Consider the following 27294-nt stretch of genomic DNA (forward strand, 5'->3'; position numbering starts at 1 on the left):
GAATATTTTTAAGTGTGCACCACAACATTAAGTGTGTTTTTATATCATCCTTTCAAAAGTTATATTTTTTTGTGATATAATTTGGTAAAATAGAACTAGTTAAACATTATTTAAGTATCACCTGAGTTTAATCAATACATATCGACTCGATAAGTTTTTATCTGCACATGCAGCTACTGTACCCGTAAACAGCAAAACAGATGTTTTTACCCTTATTGTTTTCAACACTTTAAATAACCAAGTTTTTAAAGTTATGTGATTGACACCTTGTAATGGGTCCCTGACAACTCTTAACTGCAGCAAGATGGCAGATTATCAGCATAAGAGAAGCAGGGATGTCGCTGTAACAACTGCACGTATTGTTGGTCATCACCATTCCACTATAAGTCGTTTTGAGAATAAAAATCAGGCAATAAACGCTGTTAAAGACCTTCCGAGATAATGAAGACCCCCTATTCCATTTGCTAGAGAAAATCGAGCATAATGAAGGTTGGTCAGAATGAAACCCATTGCATACAAGACAATCCTAAAAAGAGAGTGGTGGCCATACAGGAGTCTTTTAACAAGAACTGTTCGAGATCAACTCATCGCTACTGGTTATCGTGCGATAAGACCATTTCGGAGACCTTTGCTAACGAACAGACACACAGTTTTCCGTATCTAATGTAGTGCAGAGCTCGCCAAAGTTGGAAATTAGCATCGTGGAGAAAGATCCAATGTTCAAATGGAATTTTGTTCATCTTCCTTGGCCCGATCGTAGCCCGACTTTGAACCATATCGAGCATATATGGGACACTTTTGGGCGGAAAGTGAGCGAAAGGACACCCCAGTTCAAACACATCATGAGATAAACAATGCCCTTCATCAGAAATGGTTGCTGCTACCTTAGCAAAAAATTAGTCGATTTATGGCAGGAATCAGAAGACGTTAAGATGCGGTTTTCCGTTTGAATGGAGGCTGCGCACAAAGTACTAATTCTTTGGCATATAACGATCAACCATGATGTGAACAGTCATCTGAAGATTAATTTTGAAATGTCTGACATTGTAAAGTTCGACTACAGTAAAAGTTGTAAAATGCATATTTTTGTACAAAAAACACTTTATTTTGTTATTAAAATTGTGGTTATATAAATCATTTTTTTTTCAAACATTTTTTGTTCATTTCAATGCCAATGTTATCATAAACTATGTTTCAATAATATTATACACATATTTTATGTTATTTCATCCAAAAAAAGAGGTTGATTTTTTAGGTTTTAACAAATCAAGGTGTTGCAATACTTTTTTCCATGTGTATAGTATAGTAGATAGTAACAGAAAGGAATTTATTTTAGAATTTTTTATTACCTAGGCAGATTTTTCATCTTGCAAATACAGTTTCAAAGGATAAATGACATTGTTTGCTGTTATCTTCCAATTGTGACCAATCTAAAATGATTTATTTTTCTTAAACTTTAAAATAAAGCAGAAAAATCCTTTCTGTTACCAACTCTGTCCTGTTACCGTTGTCCTGTTACTCAAGATTCTTTCATGTTACCGACATATCTGACTATATTTAAGTATATTTCTAAACCTTTTGTATTGCAAATGCTAAAATCAATAATTGGCATTTGATAAACTATTGCAGGATATACTAGTAAACCACAAATAGTGTCTTAAACTTATTCCTTATTCCCATTAGAAACTTTTTAAAATTGATTCACTTTGGTAACAGGAAAGAACTGGATTTTTTTTGTACCATTTTAAATTGCCATTGTTTCCTTATTAAACAATTATTTGAATTACAGACAATAGTTCCTAGATCCCCAATGTGTGTTCTTCGATTTGTGCTATTAAAATACCGGGTCTAAAGAAATTTTTTTTGTTTTTTTCTTATTGCCAAAAACTAGACTTTTTCAGATATTGTCTCATCTCTTGTAAAAATTCTTATATTGGTGCATGTACAATAATGTGTATAAGCTGGGTTGCTTTCGGAATAAACTATCATTATTGTTATGTTGCTGTCAACTTTTCCCTTTAAAAACACTAATTTAATTAATGATTCCTCTAAATTGTGACCATCAAAATCATTACATTGATTTTGTAACTTTCATTCTTAAGCCATCTTTATTTAAAAAAAAAATAATAACACATTTAGGCATAGTCTTCTAACTTAGATGACTTTATTAGTGAGGTGAAGTTTGAAAATTGATTTTGTTTTGTTTTGTTTTAATCCATTTTTTCATTATTATTCAAATCATATCAATTTTATTGTACAATAACAACCCTCCAGTCCCCCGTTCATTTAAGGTTTACCCCTTATTATAACCAACCAAAACAAAAATTGCTTTCACTCTTTTTATTAAGAAAAAATATGAACTCATTAAGGCGTAGTCGTCTTCAAACCAAGACGACCTTATTTGTAAGGTGAATTTAGAAATACAAATGTACAAATAAATTGCGTTAGATTCCTTAATTGTTTTGTAGTTGTATGTTTGTTATACAAACCAATTGACATCTCTGGCCAGGTTGATCTGATAAAAAGATATATACTCAGGTAGCTACAGTACGTTCACACTTATTTTATAACATTAACATTTTTGACATTTTACCACGTTTCACAATGGGTATTTAAGGTTTTTCAAAACTGTTTATGTTCAGTAGTTGTCGTTTGTTTATGTGGTTAATAAGTGTTTTTGCACTAGAACTTTTTTGGGGGCCCTTTATAGCTCACCTTAATCAGGGGCGGATCCAGCCATTTTAAAAAGGGGGGGGTCCTAACCCAGGACAAAGGGGGGTTCCAATTACATGTCCCCATTCAAATGCATTGATCGTCCAAAAAAAAGGGGGGTTCAACCCCCGGAACCCCCCCCCCCCCCCCCCTCTGGATCCGCGCCTGTTAATTATCATCTTTCTTTCCAATTTCTTGATTTTACTACCATCTATAATACTAAAATGACGAGGTCCAATTTGTCAGCCGTCATCACGTAAAAACGATGAATCAAAGAATTCAACTTTATATATAACTAATATAGTACAATGCTGTTGATTAAAAATTGCACCACTCCAGACCCTTTTGTTTTCCACATAATTAATATTGCCAATAATTAAGAAGTTCCGGGTCGAATCCGATACCGATAACAATAGTATATTAACCTGTTACCTATTACCTTATCTGTACGTTCCGCATCTGACAGGCGCACCACCAAACGCTGTATTTAGGATTTTGCTTTATAAACGGTTCGTCATCACAGGGTTGACACTACTTAATTCAATCATTGTCATATTGTTCCCGATTGTAGTATTTTAATCAGTATGACTTTCTGAGACGACAATACGAATAATAAAAATCTGGACTTAAAATAAAGCGTATAGGTACAGCATGTACAGTTTTCAATTTGTTAGCCGGAATGACGTAAAACAGCAAATCAAAGAATTCAACTTTATTTATGACTCATAAAGGGCAATGCTGTTAATTAAATAATACTCCTTTCCAGGCCCTTTTGTTTTCCAAATAAAATTAATAATACCAATAATTGATAAGTTCTAGGTCGACGGGTTCAAAAAGAAAGATGGTGAAAGCAGAGAAAACTCTTTCTAAGATGACAATACGAATAATAAAAATCTGGACTTAAAATAAAGCGTATATATATGTATAAAATTGAGAATGGAAATGGGGAATGTGTCAAAGAGACAACAACCCGACCAAATAAAAAACAACAGCAGAGGGTCACCAACAGGTCTTCAATGTAGCGAGAAATTCCCGCACCCGGAGGCGTCCTTCAGCTGGCCCCTAAACAAATATATACTAGTCCAGTGATAATGAACGCCATACTAATTTCCAAATTGTACACAAGAAACTAAAATTAAAATAATACAAGACTAACAAAGGCCAGAGGCTCCTGACTTGGGACAGGCGCAAAAATGCGGCGGGGTTAAACATGTTTGTGAGATCTCAACCCTCCCCCTATACCTCTAACCAATGTAGTAAAGTAAACGCATAACAATACGCACATTAAAATTCAGTTCAAGAGAAATCCGAGTCTGATGTCAGAAGATGTAACCAAAGAAAATAAACAAAATGACAATAATACATAAATAACAACAGACTACTAGCAGTTAACTGACATGCCAGCTCCAGACTTCAATTAAACTGACTGAAAGATTATGATTTCATCATATGAACATCAGGCACAATCCTTCCCGTTAGGGGTTTAGTATCATAACATGTATGAGAAGAACATAACCCGTGTCATGCCAACAACTGTTTTTAGAATAAATGTGTTTAGTTCCGATGCAAAGACCTTATCAGTGACTCAATATTAACGCCAAAATATGCAATCTTTAATGACTTGACAACAGTATCGTAATTATATCCCTTCTTAATAAGTCTATTCAAAGGTTTTGTAAGTTTCTGAGATGAATACTGACACCTTTGTGCTTTATAAAAAATATTACCATAAAAAATTGGATGTGAAATACCTGAACGTATTAGAAGTCTGCATGTTGAGCTATATTTACGAATGATGTCTTTATACCGATGATAAAATTTAGTAAATGTTTTGACTAGTTTGTGATATCGAAAACCCTGGTGTAATAATTTTTCAGTAATACATAAATTTCTCTCGTTAAAATCGAAAACATTGTTACATACACGAGCGAATCGTACAAGTTGAGATATATAAACACCGTAAGATGGTGACAAGGGAACGTCACCATCTAAAAACGGATAATTAACGATAGGAAATGAAAAATCATCCCTTTTATCATAAATTTTAGTATTCAGTTTTCCATAGTGATATAGATATGCATGTACAGTTTTCAATTTGTTAGCCGGAATGACGTAAAACAGCAAATCAAAGAATTCAACTTTATTTATAATTCATAAAGGGCAATGCTGTTAATTGAATAATACTCCTTTCCAGGCCCTTTTGTCTTCCAAATAAAATTAATAATACCAATAATTGATAAGTTCTAGGTCGACGGGTTCAAAAAGAAAGATGGTGAAAGCAGAGAAAACTGTGCATCTTATAATCGGCATGACTTTATCAAATGACAATACCAATACTAAAATAAGGCTTACGCATAGTTATATTCTTTAATTCAGTTACAGACCCGCGATATCACGGGTGTGTTCTAGTAGTATTGATAAAGACGATTTTCTTCTGTTGAGGTGTAAAAGTACCCGTCCACATCCACTGTGTTTTGTATTAGATATTTTTTTCTGATTGAATCTATCTGGTGATTTGAGCCTTTCTGTTCCAACAGAGTTTTATAGTTTGTTCTTATGTTGTATTGGATCAGCACCGTCCCTGGTAAGGGATATTTTTGGGTTTTTTTGTTGTTTTTTTTTAAATCCACACCATTCTGCATTTGCCTGGCCCAAGTCAGAAGTCTGTAAATCAGTTGTTTTCGTTTGTTGCTGTTTTACATATTTGGTTTTAGTTCATTATTTTGTGCATGAACTATGCCGTTAATGTTCTCGTTTTCTCGTTTTTTTTCTCGTTTTTTTTCTCGTTTGAATTGTTTTACAGCAGACTATGCGGTTTGGGCTTTGTTCATTGCTAACGGTCGTATGGTTACCTAAAGTAACAAGTTGTTAATTTCTGTGTCGTTTGGTCTCTTATGAAGAGTGTTCTCATTGGCAATATTTCACATCTCTTTTTTCTTAAATAGAAAAGAAAGAACATGGGGTATTCATTCATGACAAACAATCTGTACTTGCACAGCAAAACACACAAAAAGCAAAGGAATAACGCTTTTATTGTTGTTTTTCATTTCAAAGTTAAAGTGCGGCCTTCAACAAGGAGCAAAACCTATCACCTAACTGCACGTTTTAAGACGGCCCATAGCACCAGTTTTAGCGGAATACTTTACAAACTTACTTATTGACTACAACACAAAATGCTAGCAGAGAAACAACTACAGACGTAGTTGAAATTACGTTTGTTTCTACATATCATGATTAAGGGAGCCTTCATGCGTTTTTTATGCTCTATAGTTTTTTTTTACTTATGGTGAGTTTTGTATGCTCTTTAAATGGGTTGTTTAATGCTAGATTAAAGTAAGAATTGTATCAAACAATTAAAAAAATAACATAAATATAATAAATGTGCTACTCAATCTGAAAAAAAAAATCAACATATTTCTGCTGCAGCCAAATTTTTGTGTTGTTCGGATATTTCTCAGTATAATTCTCGCTCAGAAAGTGATTAAATCGGGGATCAATCATTTATCAAATAAAATATTAAACAAAATTATTAAAGTATTAATATTATCAATTTATTCAAATATTTGTTTCATACTGTAACTTATGAGTAGGGGTGTATTTCAATAAAAAAAAAGTCTCCAGTGACCACTTTTATAAATGATACAGATATTTACAGATATGATTTTATTCGCAGACGACCAAATATGTGAAGCAGCAGTAAAAACACATTTCGTACAGGATTATTGAAGAGGTGTTGATAACGTTCACGTGTGGTTTGACGAGATTATATTTTTCTAGATGCATTTGATATTTTGATCGACTGTATGGATGAACAGAGAAAAATAATTTGAACTGAAAAAAACTTCTAAAAAATGCGTGCAGATTTAAGTGTTGAATAGATATGAAAGGACATATTTTTTGTTTATTTGAATAAATATAACTTTCATAAATTTTGAAAAGTTTGAAAAGTTAAAAGTGAATTTCATCATTTCATCAAAATAAAAAAAAATAAAACTGCTTTGTTAGTATTTTTTTGTTTGTGCATAATCCGTATTTCGCGTTCTTTTCATGTTAAATGTTTATTGCATCTGTAAAAAGTAAACATCATTATCATTGTATAGATGTCTTCTGTGTTGCCACCTTATTAAAACATTTGCAGCAAATTCTTTAAAACAAAAGGATTATGATAAAGTATGTTCGGAAGACTACGTTAAAAGTACCGAAAATAACCAACCCATCCAGTCAACTTTGGATTTTATAAGATTAACGTACATGTACATGTTTAATCTATACACCGTTTGATACAGAGAGTTATTACAAGACCAATTGCATCCTGAAACAATGTTTACATTTCGACAAAAGTATCTTTAGGCCGTTATCTACCTTTAAGGACAAACAACGTCTTTCGGTTATTAGTGATACCGGCATGACATAGATCGGCTGGACAGAATGAAAAGTATCTATGACAATTAATAGTACAGATGCGGATAAACAATCGATTTGGACCACAAAAAGTAAAACTTGATACAAGTCTGGCCTCACCCAGTCTTCAATACGGAAACTGAGGGTATATGTTGGGATTATTTGCAGAAGCTTGAAAAAAAATTATTGGAAAAGAACTAATACTATTACCGAATGTAAGTAAAAAAAAAGTATATTTTTCTCTTTACTTGAAAAAGCGGTTTTCTTGTTCATAACTATAAGCCGGTGCATAGTAATTGCAATTTACAGTAAAGAAAACTATATAGAACTCAAACTTAGTTTTTGTAACAAGCGCTGGTACATACATGTTCTTAGAACTAATTTAAAACTTTTCTTTTGTTTTCTTTTTCTTCGGTTTTTTTTACTTATTTTGTAATAATTTTTTATGAAATTTCTAATTATACTTTCATTTATTTAGTGTGTTCTTTGTCTTATGCATACAATATTACAATTTATAAAGTTTATATAGGTTCCTCAATCTATTCTTATTTTCCGAAAGAAAAAAGGGGTCCAAGCATAAAGCACTTGCGCGTTTCCTCCGTTGTGAACATTTTCTTTTTTCATTTTTCGACTTAAAAGTTAAAAGGAACATTAAACTAGAGATGTTATTCTTTTTTTTTCTATCTGCGGTAAATTTAAATCGAAATGCCAAATGACTTCAATCAATTTAAACAAAACAACAAATAGACAAACTTAACAACATGCAACAAAATATTTATTTAAACTACCAAGCAAAGTAAAAATTATTGACAAACACGCATACTTGTAATTGCTATATAGTATATGACATTTAGTATGAGATTTAGTATGAGATTTAGAAATATGCACAAATTGAAAAAATTAGTAATAATAATTGAGTCATACAATGAAGGGATTGCAATTTTTAAATTAATCAAGAACCTCCAGTCAGTCAGAAAGTATACTAGTCAACAAAAGAAACGATACAAGGCAATGTATGTTCCATATATACATGTATAATGAAATTCGATACACTGTAACAATGTGCCCAGTTGGTCTGATATTTACAGAGTGCTATTTTCATCGATTTACGGCAAACACGAGATTTTTTTTGCAAGTTTAGTTATTTCAACCCCAAAATTCAAAAATCGACATTAAATGTTTTAAAACTTAATCAGATATTTGAACACTTAAGTCTCATCTTCGAAATTAAGTGCCGACTTTTGTCATCATTTGCCGCAAAATAATGTTGACCCCTATGTGCAGTAACATGGTACTTTCTCACTTTCGAATTTAGTCGAAATATTTGGTCATATGCATGAATGTTTTTTTCATTTGATAATTTAACAACTTTTCCTTTTTACAGCGGATGACCGTTAGGGCATTCCGGTGTATTGCTATCGCCTAGATTTCAATAACGTAATATCCGTTAATATCTATAAAGATGATGAATACGTAGACATCATCAAGAGCAAACTAACATTCCTTATCGCTTGTTATAAATTCATTTCTTCAATGAATACCCATCAAATATACTTTAAAAAAAAAAAGATAAATTAATAATATTAAAATGTTTTGTTATTTAAGAAATGACTGTAATATTTTTTCTGTCTATGAAGAAATAACATAAAAAATTTGGTGCACACTGAATAAAGGAAAAATACATATGCCTACTTGAATCAATTCTTTTAGAAAAATCTAATTATTACAGAAGAGTGACGTGTCCACCGTGCACTTGCACTGTACAAATAATAATATAGTAGAATAGAATGATATACAAATGCATGAAAATTACATATACATGTAACTGTAATATACAAGTATTGATATAATATCTAACAATATAAACCAGTCTGAGATTATACTGATTTGTATCACTACAATATAATAGTCATTACGGTGAGGATGAATTCCCAGTCATTAATTTATGACCCACGCACGAAATTTTCCCAGAAAAAATTATATATCTGTACATTAACCTCACTTTCAGGTATAGGGATGTGGATTTTTTTTCTGAGACAAGAACTTGCGATCATCCGATGTTCAGTACTTCAGTACTTTGATTATTATTTTCTATGAAAAGTTGGACTTCAAATTATTGTTTCGTTACTTTGGTTGATTAGTTAGTATATCACAGAGGTAATGTCATTCTTTGTAGCCATTCGGCAATTCTCGGTAGAATCCGCTACTCTCCTTAGATGAGGGTACGGAATCGGCCGAGTTGAGACGAATGTCTTTGTAGCATTATCATTTTTGTCTAAAGTTTTAAAGACATACAATTAGTTGATGTTTACTTTATGTCCAGTGGCAAATAGTTCATGCTTAGCGGGACGAGAAAAACAATAGATTCAATCGGATTAACATCTCAATTTGACCAGAAGAAGATATGTTCCTAGGGATCTATAATACATCCTGCAAAGCCACTTTCTTTAAGCGTGGATTTTGCTGTCGAATAGGAGAGGTCCCGAGACCATATTCTTACAAGGCTGAAACACAATGGGACGGGGTTGTGGTTTTGTGAATGGTATTTAACGGTCAAGCAAGCTTTTCATAAGCTTAATTCATCGAGCGAAAATAAAGTCGATTTACATGTACAAGGGCTTTTACTGGAACTAATACCTTATTTTTTTAACTGATTATTAATATGCATATATAGAAAAGATGTTTAAAATTATTTTAAGTAGCAGAAATAAGATCAAAATTGACGGTACGAGTTGTTGCGTAAAATGTAGTAATTTCCGTGTCTCGATTTTTTTGATGGAGGAAGCCCGGGTTCCAGTAGGGAACCACCGAATTTCTGTAGCATCGAAACCTAGAAATCATATTCAGTTCAGATCGTAATCGAACGTACACGTCATGTTCGAGATTCGAACTCACAACGTCGGTATTGACATGTTGGCGATAAAGTTTAAACTTTCAACTTAAAATTTAGATTATTTGGTATAAAGTGCCAATCAAACAATCAAACAAAAACTTTAACAAGTAAGAACGAGACACAGTTTGAAATATGTAAAACATAAAAAAAAGCAAAAAAAAAAGACCGTTTGAGAGCATATTGCTTTAAGGGCCTCAACTGAACAGCCTCGCATATTAGGTCAACATTGCATAAGGCAGTTGTAACCAAAATTGCGAGTTTTTATCGTTGCGAAATCTATTCCGACGAATTTTCTGTTATGAAAAATTACCAAAAAATATACTTAACTCGAACAAAAGTGTTATAAAATGCATGCAATTGTCCATATCGTTAAATTTCTAATGTTCAATTAAGCGAACTAAAATCGACGTTATTATCAAAAGTCTTTAAAAAAAAAGTCTATGTTTAATACTATTTCAAATATGATCTGTATTTTCCTGTAATATTGACTCAAATGAAAGATTACTTTTTTGGCGCAAATTAAATATGGTTTGTGGCTGAAATGAAAGATATTTTGGCGCATATGAAATACCAATTGGCGCAAAAGCAAAGCACCGAACAACACGTGTCAGAATTGAAGGATTTTCATGATTAATGTAAATGTTCAATTTTACTTTTTTTTTTATATAATACACATCAAATTGTTCATGCTATAAAACTAATTATAGGCATGAAATATTTACCGCTGGCATTCATGTTATAAAACAAATAATAGACATGAAATATTTGCCGCTGGCATTCATGCTATTAAAAATTATAGGCATGAAATATTTACCGCTGACATTCATGCATGTCAGTAACTGCTAGTAGTCCTTTGTTAATTTATGTATCACTGATTTCTTTTGAACTGAATTTTACTGTGCGTATTGTTGTGTGTTTTTTTTTCTACATTGGCTAGACTAAGATGTATATGGGGAGGGTAGAGATTTCAAAAAAACATGTCAAAACCCGCCGCATTTTTGCGCCTGTCCCAAGTCAACAGCCTCTGGCCTTTATTAATCGTGTATTATTTTTAATTTTAGTTTCTTTTAGGCCTTCGGCTTATATCTGCTCTTTGATCGGAATGCTTTTTCACACATTTTTGACACATTCCCCATTTATATTCTAAATCTTATAAAACAAATTATATGCATAAAATATTTGCCGCTGTCAAAAATCTATTAAACGAATTATAGGCATGCAATATTTGCCGCTGGTATTCATTCTATAAAACAAATTATAGGCATGAACTATTTGCCCCTCGTATTCATTCTATAAAACAAATTATAGGCATGAACTATTTGCCCCTGGTATTCATTCTATAAAACAAATTATAGGCATGAACTATTTGACGCAGGTATTCATTCTATAAAACAAATTATAGGCATGAACTATTTGCCGCAGGTATTCATTCTATAAAACAAATTATAGGCATGAACTATTTGCCCCTGGTATTCATTCTTCAAAACAAATTATAGGCATGAACTATTTGCCGCAGGTATTCATTCTATAAAACAAATTATAGGCATGAACTATTTGCCGCAGGTATTCATTCTATAAAACAAATTATAGGCATGAACTATTTGCCCCTGGTATTCATTCTATAAAACAAATTATTGGCATGGACTATTTGCCGCAGGTATTCATTCTATAAAACAAATTATAGGCATGAACTATTTTCCCCTGGTATTCATTCTATAAAACAAATTATAGGCATGAACTATTTGCCCCTGGTATTCATTCTATAAAACAAATTATAGGCATGAACTATTTGCCGCAGGTATTCATTCTATAAAACAAATTATAGGCATGAACTATTTTCCCCTGGTATTCATTCTATAAAACAAATTATAGGCATGACCTATTTGCCGCAGGTATTCATTCTATAAAACAAATTATAGGCATGAACTATTTTCCCCTGGTATTCATTCTATAAAACAAATTATAGGCATGAACTATTTGCCGCTGGCAAGAAAAAAAATTGAATCAAAAAATCATACAGATCCATGTCAATCACACCCCATCTTCTTGATTTTATAAATCACAGCTGCGTTGCTGTAAGTTTTGTTTTAATCATAATGCGTTCGAAGAAGATTTCTTGATTTCACTTAAAACACGAAAAGCTACCACTGGTGGATTTAAGCTAGGAGTAATAGAGGAAAAAAGAGAGGAAGAAAAACGGAAGGGGGTGTGTATTGGGAGGGGGAGTGGTGCACCTAGTGAGTTTTTAAAGAATTAAACTTCAGAGAAACGTTAGATTCATAGTTTTTTCTAAGAATCCGCTCTTTTCCAGTCCCACTTTCCCTTCTATAATAAGGTCCTGAGTCCGCCCCTATAGGCATCACACCATCTCCATCTCACCATTACCATTAACGACATCATCACCATCATCTGGTATGTGAACAATTCTGTATCCAGGTCACCAAATCGTTTATTTACATATATTTCTCACCTGGAATCTTTTATCTAAGCATTAGCGGCTGACCATCTTGTTAAAACTGTCCCTCATATTTCTCTTTTTATCAAATTCCTTTAATCCTTTGTATATTCAATTTAAAATTCTTTCTTTTCTCTTTATGTGGTATATATTAAGTGGTAAAAATAATGACCCACTTTATTGGAGTCTATTTATCTGTTTGTTTTGACAAATTATACAATTTATTTAAGGATAACTTTTACCTGCTTTATGCCATATGGTGTGGGAGTTTTGTTAAGAAATGCCACTGTAACCCGTATGTAGAGAAATACCATTGTAACCCGTATGTAGAGAAATATCATTGTAACCCGTATGTGGAGAACTATAACGTCAGGGAATAGCTAAACTTTGGAACTTTAAACTCTCCGCCTCGATGATGCCCAAGTCATATTGTCACGTTTTTTTCTGATTTAATTTTTCATATTTGAACAAAGTTAAAGTAGTACAAATGTTACACAACACCTCCCAAAGAATGAAGGACATAAGACACATTTGCCTGTTGATACTAAACTTGTATCTAGATATCGAGACATGTGAGAAATTGCAAGAAAATTAAAGATGTTTAAATAAAAATAGATCAGAAAAAATAAATAAAAATATAAATAAAAAAAGATAAGCAAAAAAGAAAGTGAGAAAAGAGAAAACGAAAAAGGAACAAAAGAAAATCAAATCAAACATTTATCAAATTTATAAAACCTAAATACATGAAAAAGTAAGAGTTAAAGACAACAAAAAACAAAGCACTTTATTTTGTTCCATCTTTTGTACTCTTCGGTACCTACGTGAATTATAAAAGAAAAAGAGAGAAAAAAATCCACAAAATTGTATTTAAAAAAACATGTTTAGCAGTTGTTTATTTGAGATATGAAGTTATACAAACATAGATATTCATTAAATGCGTTTTTCCTTTTAATTTGATTAACTGGTTGAGAGACGTTTATCTTTGACCCAGTGGCAAGTATTTCATACTTCTTTACTCATTATGTATCGTTTGTCCTTTTAATTTGATAAACTGGTTGGGAACGTTTATCCATGACCCAGTGTCAAATATTTCGGGACGAGAAAAAAATAACTAAATATCTGAAATTGAAGGCTCTATCAATGATATCAGGGCGATGAAGAATGGTAAATTTTGACAGTCATTTTTAAAATGAAGGTGTCATGTTACAAATGTACATGGTGTATAGTTCAATGCTATTTTTAATTTCTCTGTACCTTAAACACCTCCGTTCTCGGCAACTATAATTTGTATATTTTGTTTTTTAATTGGAATACATTTCTTGTTTTTGTAATGTTTTGACATTTTATCACCTTTCTCCTTGTTTTCGTCCTAATAAAGAATTCTCTAACAAGAACGTAAAGTTCAGATGGTTATAAATGCTATTTTCATTTGTGGTTTATCTTATTTACATCCCTTTTACGTAATCGCGGACATTTTGTGTCATTTCTGGTTGTCCAATAATAGCATATTGATACAAGTATTCCGTGGATTTCAATGTCACTAAGATACCTAGGTTTGAAATATAAACTATGTTTCTGAGGAACAAGTATTAGTTTCTTTTTGGAGATGGAGATCATGGCATTTCTTTTTTATATAGATTAGACCGTTGGCTTTACACTAGTAAATTCGGGGGTCTTGTTTAAGTCCATCTTGAGTATTCATAAATGCTTGTACTAAAAGTTACGTAATGTATACTCCAGTTATCTTTCCTTTATTAATATTTTAAATAATAAATTCATTATAAAATATGAAAAAGTGAGACAACTATAAAAAACAGAAATTCTGTTTCCAAATAAAGACATATGAATCAATTGTAGGCTGCATGTTATCGTACGGCTAGAAGTTCTAAAGCTAGTTTTCAATGATAGCTTAACCATGTTCTTCTAAAATGTAATAATAAATACTTATACAAGAATTGATTATATAAAGATATATGCATTTGCAAAAAATGTGTAATCTGTGTTAAATAATATTAAACAAAGAAAGAAAGAATTCATGGTTTGAAGGACTATAGAAATGTATTCTGATGCAAAAAGTTGACTTGGGACATATAACGGGAAACTTGTGTTGTGTATTATCAGATTATTACATGGCATTTTTCATCAGCCCCAGGTTCAACATCAGCCCAAGAGCCGCATGGCTCGAGAGCTGATGTTGATCGAGGGCTTATAATACATGCGATATTAAAAATGACATGTTATGATCTTTTTATCATACACTTCAACAATGGAGAAAATAACAGATTCATATATAAAATCCTTTTACGTGGTTCCCAAATATAGAAGTTCAAAGAGTGAAAGTTCACGGACGTTGGATCCCAAATTTAGTCACTTCGATATGAAATCTTTCTATCATATGCCTCAACAGAGAAGAATAACATTTTAATACGGACAAATCGAAAAAATAATTAAAAATAATTCAACAATATACATAATGAACACTCAGTCTGTTTGGAAAAATCATCTTTTTTTAAAGTAACTTAAATTAATATGTTTGAAACGGTTTAAAAATGCATTTATTTAATAATTTGTTTTTTGTTTTTGTTTGTTTGATTGTTTTTGTATTATTATTTTGGGCATATTACGTTCCCGCAATTTTAGCAAACATTCAGTTTTACGTTTCCGTATTTTCGTGCATTACTTTTCCGAAAAAAAATAGATATTACATTACCGCATTTTTACCTATATTTCACCTGTAAAAATGGAAATAATGATATTAAAGATCCACAAATGGGCCGGAATCGTTCCCATTTAAACTCCCAGTTCTATACAGTCCGCCAAAAGTTAAGCACCACCGAACTATAACTGGCAATTTTTTTAAACTATTGCGAAAAAAATATTAATTGTTGGTGTTATGAATTATACCTTTAACATACACTAAGAAAATTCAATAACACCAAAAAGATTGAACTCCGATAAAGCAGTCAAACAACCTCTTAACAAAGGTCATCTTCACGTTTACAAGTACACGGTTTCTCCAAGTGGTCGTGTTAGTGTTCGTATATTGGTCCGTCGACTTTATAGAGGTAACCGAAGAGCAAGTCGTGGTGTATATATAGAGACCTGTACTTACGAGCAGGCACTCTACCGTCAGGTTTCAATGGGATAATGACTATCTATGTTTGAACATAAGAAGCTGATAAAATACTCATTGGTCAGATTGGAGTCAGTTTCTTTTACTGTCAGTAGACGCCATAATACGAATTTCGCGGGGAAAGAAAAAGGCCTATGACCAAAACAATGTTTGCGCAAGGACTGCACTCAGTGCTGGTGGTGTTCCAATACAAGGTTGCTTCTTATACCGTTATAAGCTGGGTATGCATATTCTGCAGGGTAACATAAACGGACAGACATACACCGATTTGGTGCCTTAAAACATTGTAGTCCCTCATTTTAATAATGCCCCACTTGCGTCAACATTGCCAAGACCCTTTTACATGGACGACAACTCTAGGCCACACAGGGCAAGGGCTTTAACCGAGTTCAAAGAGCAACAAGCCATTTACACTATTTTTTGGCCTTCCATGTCTGCAAACATAAACGCTATCAAACATGTCTGAGATGCCATTGGTTGAAATCTCAATCGCAGATATCGACCTTCACAATATTTTCTTGATTTAAAAGTGGCATTTGTTGTTTAATGCAACAGATTTCCTCAACTAAAGTTATAAAGGCTTGTACCGAGAATGATACGTCGTGTTATGAAACTGTACCGGAAGAAACCTTGTTACACATGCTATTGACTCAAATATTGACATTAGTTTTGCCGAACATACCAAAGATTATGTGTAGAAAATTTTAATGATATAGGGTGATCAATTGTTGTAAAAAAATAAAATCACAGTGAAACTTAAATTCCGTTTCTGAATTGTGTAATTTACAGTATTTCTTTGATCGAAAAAACCTACATGCATAGAACCTTCATAAGTGACCAAAATTGTATTTGTGGTTTCTGTATGGTATACATTAGCAAAATTGCTATATGATTGTTTTCTTTTTTTCGAGAAATAATTGATTTTTTAAGTTTGAAAAAAAAAATCAATGCAATAAAAATAGGTGGTGCTTTACTTTTGGCGGACTGTTTATATAAATTAACTGTATAGATATACAATATGTTATTAAATTGTTGCGAGTCTAGACTTGAAATCTGTTATCCAACCAGACTAGCAAATGAGACTGTCCACAACTTTCCAAACAATAACAAAACCTGTAAATGATTAAAAAACACTTTAATATTATTTTGAAATAACAAAAGACTTCATGACATGATAATTTGGACATTTTCTGGTTTTTTGTATATTTTATGACATCCCAAATCCTGTATTATTTAACGAAACGATTTTTAATTATGCAGGAAACACTTTTGTGTAGATTGAAGAGTATTGTCCCCTGATCCATATTCAACCAACCAAATTTATCAGTCTGCGGTTGCAAACAAAATTTGATATGACAAAATACTTCCTTAATTTGGACGTGTGGCGGGGTTTTGTATAATTTATTGTTTCCTTACTCCTATAATTTTTTTTACGGAACGATATTTTAACTAGGTCTTTTCCTGCAGAATATTCAATGAGACAGATTTATTAGTCTGGGCTTGTTTTCTGCACGAAAAAGAAACACTAAAGGTTCATTAAAGGCTACCATTTAAATATCCGTCTGGACAACTGTACTACGAAATTCCATCTTTGTTTATCAAAGTTTGACACCAAACATTGTAATTTAATAACTGTCCGTCTTCAGTCGCCAATAATCAAAGTTATTAATCCGCAATCAGAATGTCTTTTGTTGTATGTTCGTGATAACCGAATCACACAATTTTTAAATTAACATTCCGCAGGTGCTGAGTAAGGGAAAGATTTTAAGGCGCGGATACAGAAGTGTTTTAGTTGTTACAAACCTCACACAAACTTGAGAGTTTGATGTACACAGATAAAAGTGAAACTCCAGTTAATTATTTTCTTGATAAGAAGCAGTTACGTTTGAAATAGTTGATTAGCAGACGACATTTTGCTAGTTACATGTATAAAAACATCATAAAGATAAAGTTCTTTATTAGTTTTGTTGTGAAGTTTTAAAGATAACCAAACAAAAGTGTTTGTATTTTATAATAAAATTGAGAATGGAAATGGGGAATGTGTCAAAGAGACAACAACCCGACCAAATAAAAAACAACAGCAGAGGGTCACCAACAGGTCTTCAATGTAGCGAGAAATTCCCGCACCCGGAGGCGTCCTTCAGCTGGCCCCTAAACAAATATATACTAGTCCAGTGATAATGAACGCCATACTTATTTCCAAATTGTACACAAGAAACTAAAATTAAAATAATACAAGACTAACAAAGGCCAGAGGCTCCTGACTTGGGACAGGCGCTAAAATGCGAATAAATGGTATGAACCGGTTAAAAGAGTTGATACATTTTTTAAGTACTCTAGCTGAAGTATTTTTTTTTTTTTTTTTTAGCAAAAAATAAACGAATGAATAAATAAATAAATAAATACATTGGTGGACTGTTTTTTTTGCTATAGGTACGGTTGTTGTTTCTTTGACACATTCCCCATTTTCATTCTCAATTATAAATCAACCAATAAATCAAATAAAAAAATCAATCAATCAATAAATCAATCAATCAATCAATCAATCAATCAATCAATCATAGATAAAGAAATATAATCAAAATCAATAAATGCCTGTTTTCAAAAAGATTGTATCAATCAATCAATCAATCAATCATAGATAAAGAAATATAATCAAAATCAATAAATGCCTGTTTTCAAAAAGATTGTAATATATGACTAACCCTACTAAACCCTATACAAAATTGTTTCACATAATTTCAGAAAAAAGTTTTTTTTCTCTGATATACTTCATCTTTCATAAACTGACATTAGCATACCCGACATCACGTCGTCTGTAAAGAAGTTACGTCTTGAATATCTATGAAATATTGGCCACTGGACAATAAGCTAACAACAAGCAATCAACTGATTTGACAAAAAGTTGTAACGATTTTGTTTACTATGATTATTCGGCAGAAATGTGCCCATTTTAGTCATATAGCTGTCTCCGTGTTTCGGTACTTTTCTATGAGCATTCAATTTCTAAAGAAGGTTTTTGGAACTTTATTAGTACCTATTATTATTTATGGTGGTCATATTTGCAATTGTCGCACGACGATTGTTCAATTATTCGATTTCGTTTTCACCCCCAAAAGGGTATACATAAAACATTGGAAAATATCCTTTTTATAAAGTATTTGTGTATCTAGCTCGACAAAAAAATAAATATATAAAATACCATTTTATTTGATGCACTGGAATCTCAGATCGAACCAATGTGAATCTCACTCAACCAACCTAACTACCACCCTTTCAACCTTTCCATCCCCCAGACACACAATCCCCGGAAAAACAATTCTGTAATTTAATAAAAAAAATGAAACTTTATAAATGTTATACTAGGATTTCTGATAAATAAAATTCTTTATGTACATGTTTGCATCTGTCCTAAATCAGGATCATGTCGTTTTGTGGTTGTCGCTTGTTGATGTGTTTTTACATTATACCGTTTGTTTTACTGTTTTAATTGTTTTGCATTAGTAATGTTGGGGTCCTAATAGCTTTTTGTTCGGTGTGAGCCAAGGCTCCGTGTTGAAGGCCTTACTTTAACCACCTATAATGGTTTACTTAAAACTACATAGCATGTTCATTTTTAAATTTTCAAACAAGGTAATATTTCTGTATCTATGTCAACTATAGGTCTTCTTCCTCGTCCTTTTACTCTGTTTCCGGAAATGGTATATGACTTGTTGGTTGCACGAGAATGATAGAGGGTCTTGATTGGGGGTGGACAGAATATAAAATAATGAGCAAAATGTACAAAATAGAGGGTTAATGAAATGTACAGAATCGAATACAAAAGGCCAAAAAATAGATAAAGAAAAGAGAATATAGTGATGCTTGAATAAACAGATAGAAAAATATAGAAGAACGACATAAAAACAAACGAATGCAGAAATGAAGGACCCCTACCACACCCTCAATATAAGTTTCAGAGATGCTTTGCTTCTTTATCAAATGTTTATTTAGTATTTCTTTCTTTCATCGTTTAAGAAACATTGTTGATTTTAAATGAAGCATCAGATTTTTCTAGTCAGGTAGGTCATGCGATTTTAGAAATTTAAAAAAAATATAAGTAGTATAATCTAAGGGCGGACCCAGGAGTTGAGGTTAGCCTGGGGCGCAAACTTAAATAAGGCGAAAATGTTTTGAGGTAAAATGATCGTATCTTCTTATTTCTATATTGAAGCGAAGATCATCACGTTTGAAAACGGTATTGCAAATTAATACATAATTTTGTCTTGAATATGCATGAACCATCCCACAATGGGTGTTCAAAAGGATAATATAAAGTTGTTCAATAGTTATCAAAGGTACCAGGATTATAATTTGGTACGCCAAACGCGCGTTTCGTCTACACAAGACTCAAAATAGCCAAAAGAGCATTGAGGATCCAAAATTTCAAAAAGTTGTGTCAAGTAAGGCGAAGGTAATTTATGCGTGGGATAAGAAATTCCTTGGTCTTCCGAAAATTTCAAAGTTTTTTAAACAGGAAATTTATAAGACACATGTGTATTGAAAACAGACAGTACATGAACTATACACAAGTATCTTTAAGTTTGAATAGACTATCTAGTATTTTAAATCACTATTTTTATATTATCACCTTTTGATTCCGACGTAAATGATTTTTTGACAGGTTACCTACCCTGAGGTATAACATTCTGTTACTCTGTCAAGTAAAAGTCAGAGCAATTCAAAGAAGTAAACCAAGCTTACCATCAGTGCAATACCATCTTTTAGTTTTTCACTGGTATATTCATACTAATGGTACCAAATCATTCACTTCCGGTACCAAATCATTCACTTCCGCTTAATATTTTCAAGCACAGTTAAAAACAATCTCCGTACAGCGCTCGTTTCCTTTCCGTATACTTAGTACACTACATATTTAGTGTAGTGATACGAAGTAAGTACGGAACGGATGTGAGCTCTGTGCCGGAGATTGAGTTAAAAACAGTTTCTTTTTAATTTTTTAAGTTATTAAAAAAATTTCGTATTTGATTAAACTGGCTATTTAAAATCTGTTTTTCATCTCATTATTATATAGGATTTGAAATGTATTTTTCAAATAATGATTCAACAAGTGTGATCGCCGCGGACGAATTAAAAAAAGTTGAAAGTGATGGTGTCTGTCCCAAAACAACCAAATATTATAGTATATGACATGCTGCCTATGACAGCTTTTACATAAGGTGTACATAATCAAAAACTACCTAAGATAAGAATCAACATAATAAAAAGGGGAATATTTATTTGATCGTAATGTCTTGGTTTTAGTACCAAAAGAGGGGCGAGAAATACCACAGGGACAGTCAAACTCAGATAGAAAATTAACAATATGTGAATTGTTTTGTGTGTAGTTTCGGTAGACGATTTTTAAATTCCTAAAGTTAAAGACAAATTAGATCATAAATTCAAGGAATTAAGTATTCTTTTTTCAAATCCTTATTTGGTACATGTATGTATCGTTTCATTTAAATGATATCTATGATGAGATTAATCTAAAAGAGGATTGTAATTACTATGATTAAACGAGCGATGTGCATATATATCTGATCACGTCATAAGGAGACGTACGTCAGAGATACATCGGCATGTTTGACGCATATATAATCCCTTTAAATGTCTAATCCGTAATCTTAAATCTCGCGTTCTAAAATTTGACCTAATATAATTTTCCCTCACCTATTTTAATTCAATATTTCTGTAGATAAAATACGCTATTTCATGTCTCCAGTCATATTTGATTATAGCTTAGAAGGTATTTTACTAAATAAATACTATTAATGTTAATAAAGTATGTTGACTGCTATTTAGTTATATCAAACAGATTAATATGAAAACAAATTTAATATTCAACAACTCTGTATGTCTTTCTGACATTTTGGTTCAAAGAATATTTTATTCAATATATAATGCCTTTTCTGGTATATACCGGGTATGAGCATTGTAACACATGTCATTGACATCTGTCAGATGCGAGAGCCTCGTGAGGCATTGTATCTAAATCTGTGTTTTTGATTCTTGTTGCATTGCCGATTAATTTTCGTATGGTCCACAACCCTTTATATACACAACCTATTATGAAATACATGTCTTTTGTTAATCTCTTAAAACTCCTTATTAGTTTACTAGTTAAAAAGAGGAAAATGAAATATAATAAGTCTTTGTCGTTCTGGTATTTTTTTGCGTTATATACTAATTTGTCTGGTGACCAAATGCTTTGAAAAATAACGAAAACAGTTGATCATCGGAAATAAATATAGCAATACAAGCTATTTTGAAACAGGTTAATCCAAGGACTCAAAGCTCCACGTTGAAGGCCGTACATTGACCTATAATGGTTTACTTTTAAAAATTGTTATTTGGATGGAGAGTTGTCTCATTGGCACTCACATCACATCTTCCTATATCTATCTAGTAAAGTATGAACGCTACCAACTCAAACTTGAGTTTAATTTTTTTTATAAATCAACGCGTTATAGATGTCATGCGTCATAACGTGTCCTGTACGGTTTTATGCAGGAACAAGAGATTGATAGCCACATTTTAGGTGTTTAAATGTTTTTTTTGGATATATATTTGTATGTGTTTTTGCCTTGCTAAATTATTGTCGTATCGTTTTCAACTATCTTTATCTGGAATCATCTCATAAGTTATTATCGTGTGATTATTTAAGGGAGCTACCATACCACTTAGGGAGCTACCATTTGATTTTTATGGGGGGGGGGGGGGGATGAAAGATGAAATTTGAAAAAAATAGGCAGGACAGGAGTTTTGAGTAAAAAAAAAAGGCAGGATGAGACACTTTGCAAAAAAAAAAAAAGGCAGGATGACAATTTAGGTAAAAAAAGTCAGGATAAACTAATAAAAAAAGGCAGGACCGAATAGAGTGAAAAATAAAAAGGCAGGTCAGAGAATACAACTACAAAAAATGCAGGACAACATTTTTCATCCTAGCCCCCCCCCCCCCCCCCCCATAAAAATCAAATGGTAGCTCCCTAAGCGGTATGTTTCTGACTAAAAAGCGAGATCTTAAAGATCAGTGGAACAGACTTTGCAAATGTGTGTATATCGGTTTATTGCTCTTTTGGACTAACCATAAAGAATATATCACCAATACAATATTATTTCCTGTTAAATGTTTGTATAGAATTAAACAAATGTATAGTTCGGTTATTATCCTGTAGACAATCTATGTTCCGCATCTTCTATTATCCTATTCTTATTTTGAAGAAGAAGATAAAAAAAAACCCGACAAAACAAAACAACCTTTAATTCCTAAATTCTATGCCATTTGGTTTTTGATAGATATTCAGTGTCGCATTGGCAATCATGCATTGGCTCCTTATTTTCTTATATGACTTACACGTCTTTCTAAGAGAATAAACAATGGTTTATGAACCGTAAGAAGAACAAAAATGAGTCGTTATCAACTGATAGAAATTAATTAAACTGCCTATCACAAACGCCAAAGGCAAAGCAAACTGCTAGTATAGAGTTACTTCCCTTTATACCCATCTATAGAGTTACTTCCCTTTATAACGATTCTATAGAGTTACTTCCCTTTATACCGATTCTATAGAGTTACTTCCTTTTATACCGATTCTTCGCCCCCAATATAATTGTATGTTCACTTTGACAAGATCAAGTACTGTATCTAAAACTTGAATACAATAATTCCAAGGTTACACCCTACCTGAATTTAAAACCATTTAAGGTAGATCATAAGTAAATATTTTTTGAGACAGAATTTTCCTATACTTAGCCAAAATGAAGATTTTACTATGCTCTTTTCAAAAGTATAATAAAAAGTATGGGTCACCGTGCTATTTTTCAAGCTATGAGTCGTTGAAAATTGCCTAAATTTGGTTAGATTGTTCATGGAAAAACACATTCGTGTGCATAAAGAAAAATCTATGAGATAGAATTTTGAAATAAATTGTGAAAAGATAGTTTTTGTACTATATTTTAAGAAAATAAAAATAAAAAATGGTGTCACCGAACTTGTTTTCTTGCTACAAGTAAAAAGATGTCCCTATCAGTTCAGTATAATTTTTTTACTAAAAGAGTTATCTTCCCTTAAATGGCCCATTTGAAAAAAATGATTCTAAATGCAAAAAAAATGATATTTGTTTAAATATTTTGGATTATACAATAAATAACCAAGTTTTCTTTATATTATTAAACAGTCTAACCTTTAAATTGCAAAATCTGTTTCCAAATTTGCAGATTTAGGAAAATAACTAGACCGATTTTTTACTGTGATTGTACAATCCAAGATGGCGGTATACCATGTATCTACCTTAAGAATCAAATTCTATCAATAATCCAATTTGCAATTTCGACTGCAATTTACAAATGCTTAGTATTTAAAAACACAGCAATATATTTGATTAAATTAGTTTGTTTGTGTATTGTTTATTGAAATTGCAGTGAAACTTTCCGATTGAATGTATTTCTTTTAAAGTTAATGGTAATTATACATAATGATGTAATTTATGTCTAAGTGCCAAACTGTAAATAAAAATAAAATACAAAATGGAATAACAAGTAAATTCTAGCTGCTTTCTTCCTGTACACAGTCACTACACATTTTGGGAACACCAAGTTCCTATATCCAAACAAAATAGAATGAACAAAAATTAAAGCTTTGATGCCTTTTAAAGAATAAGTAAGTTGTTACTCTTGATCAAATTTTAATCAGCTACATAAAAGATATGTGTACATATTAACTTGCATAATTATCCAATTTCTCGTGTAGTACACAATTTTCATTGGCAAATAAAATTGAGAGTGGAAATGGATAATGTGTCAAAGAGACAACAACCCGGCTCTGGCCATAGAGCAGAAAACAGCCGAAGTCTTCAACACAGCTAGAAAATTCCGGTCCCGGAGGCGGGCTTCAGCTGATTCATTAATAGAAATGTGTACTACAAATGTAGTTCATTGAAAATAGACAACATACTTAACCCCAAAACATATAACATGAAATACTGCTTCACTTTAGCAAAAACCAGCATTGTAAAATATAAAAAAGAAGATGTGGTATGATTGCCAATGAGACAACTATACGCAAGAGACCAAAATGACACAGACATTAACAACTATAGGTCACCATACGGCCTTCAACAATGAGCAAAGCCCATACTGCATAGTCAGCTATAAAAGGTCCCGATAAGACAATGTAAAACAATTCAAACGAGAAAACTAACGGCCTTATTTATGGAAAAAATGAACGAAAAACACATTTAACAGAACACAGACGTTTGTTGTTCTTTTGCAAATTTCAGATCGTCAATATTGGTTTTCAGATATGATATTGTCAAGTCCTTTTTAGGGTCCAAATTTAGGTAGTTACTGTAACACATTTTAAATGTTACATACCGATTGGGAAAAGGGGGCATCAATAATTCAAAATTAGGAGTTGAACTTTAGCAATATTTGAAGCTCCATAAGAAAGCAAGCAGATAGCTGTGTATATTGTGACTGTAACTGTCTCAAAATAGCAATTATGTTTTTTACTTTTTCAACATTAATCGTTCTTAACCTCAGATCAGAACCTTTAAAGGCAAAGTATACCGTGGACGTACTTTGCTGTCCTGATAAACGAGTTTCCTCCTCTAAAATCATTGGTCCCGAACGCCCCTGTTGATAGTCTGAATGTAGTTACGTGTTCCATGCATTTCAGTATGTTGTTACATGTATTTTAAATTCTGTAGGCGACCCTCTTAAATCATTGATCCCAAAGGCACCTGGGGATAGTAATGCAGTTAAATGTTCCGTGAAATTATGTTGTTACATGTATGTAAGATAATTCTGCATGTGCCCTCTGAAATCATTAGTCCCGAACGCATCTGCTGACAGTAATCCATGCATATACGTCGTTACTCATGAATGTTAAGGTAGATTCATGGTATACCGCCATCTTGGATTGAACAATCACAGTAAAAAATCGGTCTAGTTATTTGCCTAAATCTGCAAATTTGAAGACAGATTTGCAATTTATTGGTTAGCCTGTTTAATAATATTAAGAAAACTTGGCAATTTATTGTATAAATCAAAATATTTAAACAAATATAATTTTTCTTGCTTTTAGAATCATTTTTTTCAAACGAGCCATTTAAGGGAAGATAACTCTTTTAGTAAAAAAATTATACTGGACAGATAGGGAATTTTTTTCTTTTTACTTGTAGCAAGAAAACAAGTTCGGTGACACCATTTTTTCTTTTTATTTTCTTAAAACATATTACAAAACCTATCTTTTCACAATTTTTTTCAAAATTCTATCTCATAGATTTTTTTTTATGCACACAAATGTGTTTTCCCATGAACAATCTAACCAAATTTAGGCAATTTTCAACGACTCATAGCTTGAAAAATAGCACGGTGACCCCTCCTTTTTATTATATATTTGAAAAGAGCATATTAAAATCTTCATTCTGGCTAAGTATAAGAAAATTCTGTCTCAAAAAATATTTACTTATGATCTACCTTAAGTATTTCTGCAGGAGTACTTATAAAAACATATTCCAGTTATACAGATGTCATAAGTTATTAAAAGGTTACGCCTTTCATCAGAAGAGAAAGTGTGGTATTTTGTAAACTATTCCACTACTGTAGAGACTAAAGATATACTTATACAAATATTATACGCCAACTCATTTTATTAATCGTAAGTTGCATATCATAAATACCATGTATCATCAAACGCCATTAGAAAGTGTCCATATCTACCGGTAGATTAATCGTCGGCAATCCTTTTATTGGATTAATCTACTGTTTTAAAGTTAGACCACATTTGACACGTGAAAAACAGATTAACAAGATATGGTACGTTTAAAACAAATATCTATTTAATTATTTCATTGTAGCCTCCGTCAACGTTAACTGGATCCAGAACGAGGCTGATGATACTGTACACCTGATGACAAAGATATTTACATCGTGATGGAGTAAAAGATACCGCCCTCAAAATAGTTCCGTTTGTAACTAAAGCTCTATTTACAAACATTTCTCCGCCCTAACAAACTTTCGCCATTTTATACCAAAATGGACCCTAACAATATAAATATTCATCCTTCGGAGGTGACAGCCAAGAAGACATTAAAATGGTGAGGCGTAAAATTATTCAACATTTAGTCATAATTATAAACATTGGTACGCACATTTTTTTTTTCGGAAATGATTTTGAAATAAATAGGAAATACTTTTTAGAATTTAATCAAATGAATATTTCGTTTGTTCCGAATAGAAGAATAAATTGTAAACTTTGTATTTTATCACTTATTTGTAAATGTTTACGGAAGAGACAGTAAACGAGTAAGTTCATGTTGAAGGAATTAGAAAAAAAATCTATTTGAACTTTTAAAAATTTCAAATAACCGAAAAGTAATTGCTGATATGTTACTCAAGTTTATAAAAATACGAACAATCTCAAACATAAGTGTAGACTTATATATATTTTTCGGTTCCAGTTTTTGTTGTTTAAAATTTGACCCTGTTTCATTGATATTTGCCTTCAATGGTTGTTCGTCTGCGTAAAAGTAATTCGGATCCGCATTTACAACAAGGACTAAAAATATTTTTTTTTCTTTAGTTACGACAGCAACTGAATTTAATTTGTACAAATGTGTAAAAAAGTACAGCATACATGTACATAAAAGGAATACA

The 27294-nt window shown here is 32.1% G+C and overlaps 1 protein-coding gene across 2 annotated transcripts in view; it reads left to right on the forward strand.

Moving 5' to 3' along the window:
* The first annotated feature begins 6826 nt into the window (after window positions 1-6826).
* LOC139502434 (chitin synthase chs-2-like) overlaps window positions 6827-27294 on the forward strand; it is a 52390-nt gene continuing 31922 nt past the window's right edge. Inside the window, exons 1-2 of one of the 2 annotated variants that reach the window (XM_071291908.1) lie at window positions 6827-7328; window positions 26496-26735. In XM_071291908.1, the coding sequence (XP_071148009.1) occupies window positions 26674-26735 (62 nt within the window). In that variant the 5' untranslated portion in view covers window positions 6827-7328; window positions 26496-26673. Of the gene's footprint in view, window positions 7329-26495; window positions 26736-26848; window positions 26944-27294 lie in introns of those variants that run through there. The other variant, XM_071291909.1, reaches the window with a different exon arrangement.

Source organism: Mytilus edulis, chromosome 14, assembly GCF_963676685.1.
Source record: "Mytilus edulis chromosome 14, xbMytEdul2.2, whole genome shotgun sequence".
NCBI classification, from domain to species: Eukaryota; Metazoa; Mollusca; class Bivalvia; order Mytilida; family Mytilidae; genus Mytilus; species Mytilus edulis.